General features: G+C 36.8%; 1 protein-coding gene across 1 annotated transcript; it reads right to left on the bottom strand.

Annotated features, from left to right (window-relative positions):
- Nucleotides 1–4,774: 4,774 nt before the first annotated feature.
- On the bottom strand, nt 4,775–9,045 carry LOC131160298 (anaphase-promoting complex subunit 8). Its single transcript, XM_058115793.1, has 4 exons — nt 8,800–9,045; nt 8,312–8,618; nt 5,232–6,482; nt 4,775–5,103 (listed from the first exon to the last, which is right to left on the bottom strand). The coding sequence occupies exons 1-4, from the start codon at nt 8,883–8,885 to the stop codon at nt 5,014–5,016; spliced, it is 1,734 nt and encodes a 577-aa protein (XP_057971776.1). The 5' UTR covers nt 8,886–9,045; the 3' UTR covers nt 4,775–5,013.
- Between the last annotated feature and the right edge of the window lie 200 nt (nt 9,046–9,245).

Below are 9,245 nucleotides of genomic sequence, written 5' to 3' on the forward strand. Positions count from 1 at the left end.
TGGATGACCTCCAGATGTCCACCATCATTAAATCTATTTTATAGGAACACATGAGATTAATGGAAAATCATACTTGAAGACCATCCAATTATTTGGATGGAAGACCTGTTTTGGAAGACTTTGTTATTTGTACAGATTTATATTGTGCTTGGATATATTATTTCAAGAATATTAGGTACTTGAAGACTTTCGGTATGAGAAGACCCCGAGTGAAGTACTGAAATAAGAAGACCCATGTGGGCCCCACACGGCTCCATGGGCCACACACGGATTGAGCCTTTCTTTGAATTTTATTTAATGTGTAATATTACAAGACAGCCAAGCTTGCAAGTGTGTGTGTGTTTAGTAACTTGTAAGAGTCTTGTAAGTTGTGTAGTAGTTAATGTGTCTTATAAGGTGTCATATTTATTAGCTTGTTTCCCATGCTTGTATGGGGAGTGTTAGCTAATTAAAGTCTTGTCCCCCAAGCTAGCTTGCTAGTTAATGCTTTGTCTTCCCCTTTCCCTTGCTAAGTCTATATATGTCTCGAATCATTGCAAGAAAGAACCAGAGTTTCAATATATTGAATATTGAAGAAATTTCCTTTGTTGAAGCTTGTTAGCTTTGTCCAATCGTTTCGATTGTGTAGTATGAGGCTACGCGTTCTCTCCGGAGATCAGGTGGTGAGAGACCACTATCTATCCAGCAACTCCATCTCCATCACCTCCCTCTTACCCCACACGACCTCCACCCATATACACCCACACGACCAGCACCCTCATATCCCCACACGGCCACCATCACTCTATTGCATTACTGCATTCGTTGGTATTTCAAAGCTTCTACGAAGAACTTAAGGCGTGGAGTACTTATGTTGAAAAGCGTTAAAATCATCCAAACAACTCTCTTAGTAATCTCAGCACTTATTTGAACCCTTATTTTATATTATAAGCTTCTGATGGAAATATGAAATTCCATATTTGGTAAGCCCTTTGAATCCATAGATTGCAATATTGATACTTGTTAGTTTAAAATCAATTGTGGGAATATTGCTTACTAACTATAGATCTTAAATTCTTGAAATTTTGAATATCATCTTTATTGCATATAACTTGATTCCTTTGTGAATGAACTCTTGGGACTTATTTCTGAACAACATCATACATCGTTTAAAAATCCAATGACACGTGAAATAAATCTTGATTTTATTGCGTTTATGTTTAATTGATTGAGTTCTTAATTTAAAGTGTATTGAGTGTATGTGCTTGTGAAGGTTGAACTGTAGGACTAGATCGATCATTCCCGTCCCTACATCACCATGGTTTGATTCTAATTTTCTAATGTTGAACTGTATGTGCTTGTGAAGGTTTAACAGAGTGACTCTTATTTTCTAATGTTGCAAAGCAGAATCATTACGTGCTCCACTATATGCCACTGTTTAGATTTTGCATTTTTTTTGGTCTTAATTTACATTGCAGTTGCTCAAGGCCTTAGAAGTATTTTAATGCATTCTTTTTCACGAGTTCTTGTGGCTTGAGATTTAGATTCAAACCCCTAATCAATCCCCTAAGAATACCAGGCTAAAAGCCTAAAGATCACCCATAAAGTGCATCTACAAAGGTTTGAAAACTTTTTAAGAATGTCATAACTAATGCCTAGTAATGCAATGGTTTTGAATAAAAGTGCACCAATAAAGAGTTTGGAGGTGGTCAAGTCTAAATTATCATTGGAGTATGCTTCATAGTAAAAAGGAATTAGATGAGAATAATTTTGGGGCTTTAGGGTATTGCCATCAATTTGGTTGGTTAGATTTTTAAAGGTGTTAAACAGGCGAAGTCATTTGGTTTGATTTCAATCAAACATACAAAGTTCAATTGGTTCAATTTTCCTTTGCGATACGCAAAAAATTTTAGGCTTACAAATTATTTAGTCGAATCAACCAATTGCATACCCATATTTTTGACTTAAAATCAAGTGCCAATGTAGGAATTGAGGCAATTGCCACCAAATGAACACCTCAAGGCATCATAGCACAATCGAGAACTACACATTTAAACAAGAAGTTAGCTTACAAACAAGAAAGAACAATTCAAAAGATAGCGAACAAAATTTTACATATAGCTATAATGTTTTCTCTTTTAAAAGGAATCATCTTGAAGAAGACAATGGAGGTTCCATAAACCAAGAACAAAAAGAAGAACTACATGGTCAAAGGCCTAGTTTGATACGTCTAATTTATTGTTGGGAACCATGAAAGTCTCCTACTAATTCTAAAAATGAGTCGCTTGGGAACATTTTTTTAAAAAAAGAAAAGAAACCAACCAAAATTTACACATCTTAGCATGCATCCTTGTTAGCAATGACCTCCACTATATAGCCTTCATAGAAAAGCAGCTAGAACAAGCTTCATCCAAAGCAACTGAGGGTGGCAAACAAAGTTAGGGCATAAGGCTTTATGCCTCACAGTTATAAGGTCTTAAGCAATAAGAAATATGCTTATGAAGGCAGAGAGTTGAATCATTGACCTCTTTTGTGCATTTTAAGTGAAGTCCAAAAATTTGTGATTACCAATTGAAAGAATAGAAAAAGGCATAACATCCAAACTAGCCATGTGAAGAGAAGGATGTGAACCACTACTCAAACAAGGGAGCATAGCTGGACTTCAAAACAAGTGGTCTTAAAGAATTGGACAACACAACATTAAGGTTGCATGGACGGGACATGCCCTTAAAAGGTGCCAAAACAAGGAAAATGAAAAGTATGCCATTGTTTGAAGAAGCTAGAAGGTTCCACTAATGAAAAAAAGAAAAAGAAGAAATGGAGCCCTCCTTAGGAATAAAAAAAATATAGATTACTATAAAGCAAAGGAGGTAAATGAGTTTGATAGCTAAGATGAGTAATAGAAGTTTACTAATCTCTTCAATGTTGTACAAAACACAAATTTGTAGAACCATCTCCAAGGGAATGCACAGTAGTCCCATTTTGAAACATAAAATATCTAACTTTTACCATTTTATGGTTAAGAAAGATGGTGTAAACCAAATTGTAGGGAGACATATTGAAGAAAGGATCCTTTGACATGAGATTAGGGCATGAAATTATGTCTTGTAGAGAGGTTAGGCACATAATGGTTGCAATAGAAATGGAATGGAAGCCTTCATTAAAGCAAAATCGTTCACGATAGCTATGCAAAAAAGGATGGTAAAATGGCAAATAGATTAAATTTTAGAGGGTCAAATGTTTAGAGAGGAGAAGGAAACTTGAAAAATCTCTACATACACCACAGTTCTAGCTGTCGAAGTTGCCTTGCAATTTATCCATTGCACCAACCAATATAGGAATTCCAATGGGACTAATCAATTGGGAATTACTAATACCTAAGGGGGATTCTCAATGTTGCAAGAACAAATTTGCTACACATCTTGAGGGTAATAGTCATAAAAACAAGACTTTGACTATCGTACATTTGGCCAAAAGAAGGACACATAAAGTTGTTGAAACGAACAAAGATACAAGGCAATACTTGTTTGAGCTCGAGTGGTCCATGATACAATCATTATGCTCTAATCTTGTGGGATCTAGAGGCCTCAAAGGCAACTACAAGGGAAGGGCTAAGAGAATAAAATAAATATAAACTTAGGTTCATAAAGAGTTTGAGGTTTTGGATTGAGACTCGTTTGTTTGTTATAGCTTTTAAAAGTAAAATAACAATATTATTGAGTTTTTTGAGTCATTATTCTTTACAAGATAGTGGAACTTGAGACTTATTATTAGAATTTGATGAATTGCTTGTCACTTAGTCACAAAATTTCTCTCTAATATTCTCAGTGAATACTATCTCTTTCGGTGATTTCTCTTTCATTTTTTGCAAGTTGAACAATTACATTAATGTATAAATAGTTTAATAAAATCAAACTTTATAACAACAACCACTAACAAAGAAATTGAAAAACAAAAAAATGGAAAATCTTACAAATTTTTAGTAACTAGAGATCGCTAAATGAACTTAATAGTTGAAAATATTCTCACATGTGAAGAGTACTAAGAGTGAAATGGAATCTTTAGACCTTTAAGTGGCAAATATAGATCGCAACAAAGACCTACTGCATATTAATTAAATTAATAAATGAATATTATGTTGTGTGAATAAAATGAAAGGTATTGAAGCAATTTCCAAACTTCAACCCGAGACTTGCATCAATTAAGATTAAATGAATAAATTGAATAAAATGTAAGTGAAAATTTCAATGACTAAAATTGCTACTAGCTTTCTTTTTGGTCCCTACTATTAGGAAGGGGCAATTTTCAGGCTGAAAATTTTTTCCCACATTTTTCCCAAAATGCCCTTCTACAAGTTCAAAAAGAAATACAATTACCAAATAATTGATAACTAGTAAATTTATATTTATTGAAGAACTACTCCCAACTTCTCCTTATCTCAATTCTCCATCTACCTAAAATTAAAAATTAAGGGTTGTGGAATGCTTGCCCACAACTAGGTAAATACTATAAACATGGTCATTTTGAAGACCAAGTGAGGAAAAGAATGGAAGGGACCCAAAAAAAAAAAAACAAGAAACAAACAGGTGAAAAATTAACAGTGTAAAAATCAAGCACTGCTTGACTAGCCCAGCCCACTTTCTGTTGTGATTCATTGAGAGCCATCTTTAACACTAGCACCTTCATGGCTTGTGTACATGCTGCAAACATAACAAAGCAACTGAAAATTCATGCTGGAAAAAAAAAAAAAAAAACAAAAATGAAACAGAAACAGAAAATATACAGTTCTCAAGCTAAGAAACAAGATTATCAGACTGAAACTAAATTTTCTGCCAATTCTTGATAAAACAATATAACTCATTATATTGACAAAATGCACCGATATCCTCCACACTGGAATAGTATAGGATATGTTGACTCTTAAAATTTGATCTGCCCAAATTTTATGTCATTCGTTCCCTTTCCAAAGGCAGAAACTGGGGAAAGGCAGACCGGTTTCAAAGTTACAACAGCTCTTCAGCAAGAATGGGAAATTTAGGGCGGAAAATGCTCAACATCCATTGAAGGAAAACCAGACTCTGCTATTCTCATTGCTCGAAGTAAATTCTTAGCTGTTTCCTTCTCCTGTAATCATTGCCAAATAAGTAGAAGTCAATAAAAACTATCTGAAAGAAGTTTGTGCATTCATTTGTCAAATGGGTATTTAATTAATCATTATCAAAAGGAACATAGAAGAACATAATGCAACTTACTGGGCCAGTATAATCTAGAAGACGGGTACAATACACTTCCGATTCTTCAAATCTCTTCTGGCCTTTGCAATATGTAGCAAGAAAAAGCAGAGCTTCAACCATATTCGGCCCTTCCCTCTCTTCAGATTCCATTCTCTCTAAATCTTTTTTGTAGTAAAATGCTGCCTCTTCAGGGCGCTCAAGCTCACTATGCAGCTTTGCCAACTGATGCAAAGCGATTGCTTCACTGTCATTAGAGTTCACAGCCCTTTTGTAACACTTGATAGCCTCCTCGAGCATGTGAAGCTGATCAGTCTGGTAACACTGAGCCATGGCAATCCACAACCGAGAATCATTTGGCTGCAAATATTCTGCTTTCCGAAAATAATGAAGAGCATAAAAAGGCATACTCATCATCTCATATGCTTGTCCTAACCCATACCAAGCTCTATAATCACATGGATTTATATCTACAGCTCGCCGATAGGCATCAATAGCGGCTGGGGTGTTCTTCATCTCAACATACTCATGACCCATTAATGTCCAAGCAGATAAATAATTTTTGTTTAACTTCAGTGCCCTCCTAAAATACATGACTGACTTCTCATGCTGCCCCTTTAAACTGTAATAATTCCCTATAATGCAACATGATTCTGGCCGGTATTTATCAGTCAGAAATACCCTGTGTGCTAGATAACTAAGGGCAGAGAAACACTCTTTCGCATAGAGCACGTTTGAGTACATATCTGTGTCCTCAACTCGATATGGATCATTTCTTAGAATTTCATCAAAAATCATTTCTACTTGCTCAAATTGTCTTAGACTGTATCGGGCTTTTGCAATTTGAGCCTGGATGAAGTTGCTGAAACTAAAAATCCCTTGCAGATATTCATATTTTGACAAAGATTCATTGTGCATCCTGAGTTCTTGGTAAGCAGCGGCAAGAAAGAAGTCTTTCATCCAATGATTGTTGAGAGTAAGGCTGTTCAAGGTGTCACTTGTAGTACATAAGGACTGCAGCTCTGACCAGGCACTCCAGTTCCAAGGGTAGCTATTCACAGATTCCACAAGGACTGCACGGGCAAGATTCTCACTGCCCTTCTCTTTGAGCACAAGACCATACAAGTACAGTCCAAAGGGATCAATAGTGCCATTTTTGTGGAGTGTTGACAACTCCCTCTCAAGAGAGACTAGTTCCTGGTTCACAGCATCACTCTTACCCAAGGGTCCTTCAAGTTCTATCATTTCTTCTTCTCTACGCTTTTCCCCAGCCTTCATGAATGTATACAATGAAAACAATTGAATAAAAACTTACAGGTACTCATATGATCATATCATAGAACCATAATGCTGAATCTAATCAATTAAATTGTCATACCACCCGCATCAAAGTACCTTTCAAGCTACAATATCATGTATTGTCAGCATAACATTTGAACAATTACAAACTCTCCTACAGTTGGTATTGGAATTTCACAATATTTGCAACCTCCCACGTGCCCGGAAAATCAATCATTAATGCTGACTGATTTCCAAAATAATTGGATGTACCACTGTTGATACAGAGGAGTTCATAGAAAAAATGCAGGTATATAGGTTGATGTAATATTTATAGTTCCTCTTTTCCCATCACTTTGTCGAGTAAAATTAAGGGCCAATAATGAAATCTCAACACAAGAAATACAAGAGGAAAAACAGAATAGGTTTGTTACATTCCAGAAGACAACTACATATTTTGCCGACTTACATGCAAGGATAACAATATAACATGATAGCTCAGTTTTTCCTAGCAGCTGGTTTGCCATCTACTCCAATAATCTCCCAACAAAACTCCAAATAGTAGGAATTGGCTAACTAAACAGTTGGTTAATTCACCCAAGTCAACCTAATTGGTAAATCAGTAGAGATTGACTTTGAATATTCAATTCCCTTCTCCCCTTCCAGTGCAAAGTTGAGTGACTTTGAGATTGTGGAGGTTGATAGTATCGTACTTGTTCAGTCATAGACAAACTATGCTCGGCAACTAGGGCTTATGCCCAGGCCATACATAACGTAGCTTCAGAAAACATTAAACTTAAAAGGTATAAGTATGTCATCTACCCTAACTTGTGAAGCTTAACAATGGCAAGGGCACAAACAAGAAGCTACCAGTTGGTGGGATAGCTGGAGGGTTTTGAAAAGTGGGGGCTATCACTGACTGGAATTTTTGCACATAACTAGGACGCAAACAAAAAATTTCAAGGATTAGCATGAATCATCTGAGCTACCAAATCCCAAAAAGCATCCCAAAAAAATATGGGATGAACTGCAAAAACTGCGTAGTAAAATCAACTAAAATGTGGTTGTGTAATGAAAACTTAGTAATGACCATATACCCATAAAAAGGATGGAAGGAAGAGAGAGGTTCAAGTTGAAAAATCTACGACGACAACCAAATGCCAAAATAGACAACAGGTTCATGTACAACAAAGAGATATGGGAGCTAAAAAAATTAAAGAAACCATGGTTCTAGACAATGAATATCAGGAGAGGTCAATGTCCTTTGTTGAGTGCTAGGGGGAGGTATGCTTCTTCTTGAAATGTCTCAGGAGATGTCTTCTCCCTTAGCTACTTGAGTTAGTTCATAACTGACTCAACCAACCATCACAAATACCAACTGAAATGAAAATATAATCTTCAATATTCTGATAATAACTTCAGAAGAGAAGGGGATGATTGGGGGGGGGGGGGGGGGGAGCCAGTTCATCAAACAACAGAAACATTTCTTCTCATTTTTTTTTTTTTTTTTTGAAGGGGGGAAAAAATCAAATTCTAAAGAATCATGCCAACTTCATTCACTATTGATGACAGTTCTCCTCAGCAATGATGACTCAATAACCCCAAAATCCACTTGAATCCACCAAATCAGGGTCATTCAACTCTTGTGAGAAGACAACTACACTGCTCTACTCTTCTGCAAGAGCCAGCACTCCAAAGAGAAACATTCCAAAGAGAAAATAAAATGTACTTCCCAACACATCTATGCATGTCATAGCATAATCGAGACGAGCAGACACAACATGGAAATCCATAATGCAGTGAAAGTTGAGGTTGCGACAAACCAAATAAAGCGCATAGCAGCGCAAGAACACAGCATGCTTGCTAGTCTGGTCACGAAGCGCGTGAGCAGCTCTCCGGTATTCCCGGCAATCGAAGTAAGACTTGGCGAGAAGGTAGAAGTCATTGTCAACGGCGTCATCTTCCTCCGGCAAAGGAGGGGAGGCGCAAGACACACCAGCAGTCGGCGTCGAAACGACGTCGGCCGGGCGAAACCTGCGGCGAATGCTGGAGCTTCCCCGCTGGAATCTAGTGTTGGCAGGCGTGAACTTCGTCGGGTCTTGTTCGATTCCAACTAGCTGCTCTGCTGCCCTGCAAACAACAATCGAACCAAAATCAAAGCATAAATCGAAAACAAAATCAATCAGAGACCAAATCAAACGGCTACAAATCCGACAAACTGATGCGGTTAACATCAGCTGTTCAAGATGCAATTTTTGAAATTTGAGTGGACAGAGGGAGAAGGAGGGAGAAGTAGGGTTTTGGTAAGTACCATTTGGAGGCAGAGTAGAGGCATCGATCGCTTAGCTGACGGATTGCAGTTCGGAGTTCGCATCTGCAACTCTCCTTTGAACCCATAAATGCTTCTTTGCTTGCTCCACTGCGATGCTCGCGCTCTCGCCGCTCGCCTCAAGAACTCCAAATTAAATGCTCACATATCTAATGTGCGCCGGTAGTGGTGTACGCTCATCTCCCGGTCCTCCGCCCTTTGAAGAGCGAGCGTTTATTTGAATTGGACATTTTACTTGAAAAAAACCGTTAAAATTTTATACCCCAATAATATATATATATATATATATATATATATATATATATATATGTATATTATCTAAATGTGTAATAATCATTTCTTACTATTGACAAAATATTATTTGATTTTTAAATGCTAAAAAAATTTAGTAATCATTCATAAATTTTATTCGATAGTTTATTGTAAAA

The sequence above is a fragment of the Malania oleifera genome, chromosome 7 (genome assembly GCF_029873635.1).
Source record: "Malania oleifera isolate guangnan ecotype guangnan chromosome 7, ASM2987363v1, whole genome shotgun sequence".
NCBI lineage: Eukaryota > Viridiplantae > Streptophyta > Magnoliopsida > Santalales > Ximeniaceae > Malania > Malania oleifera.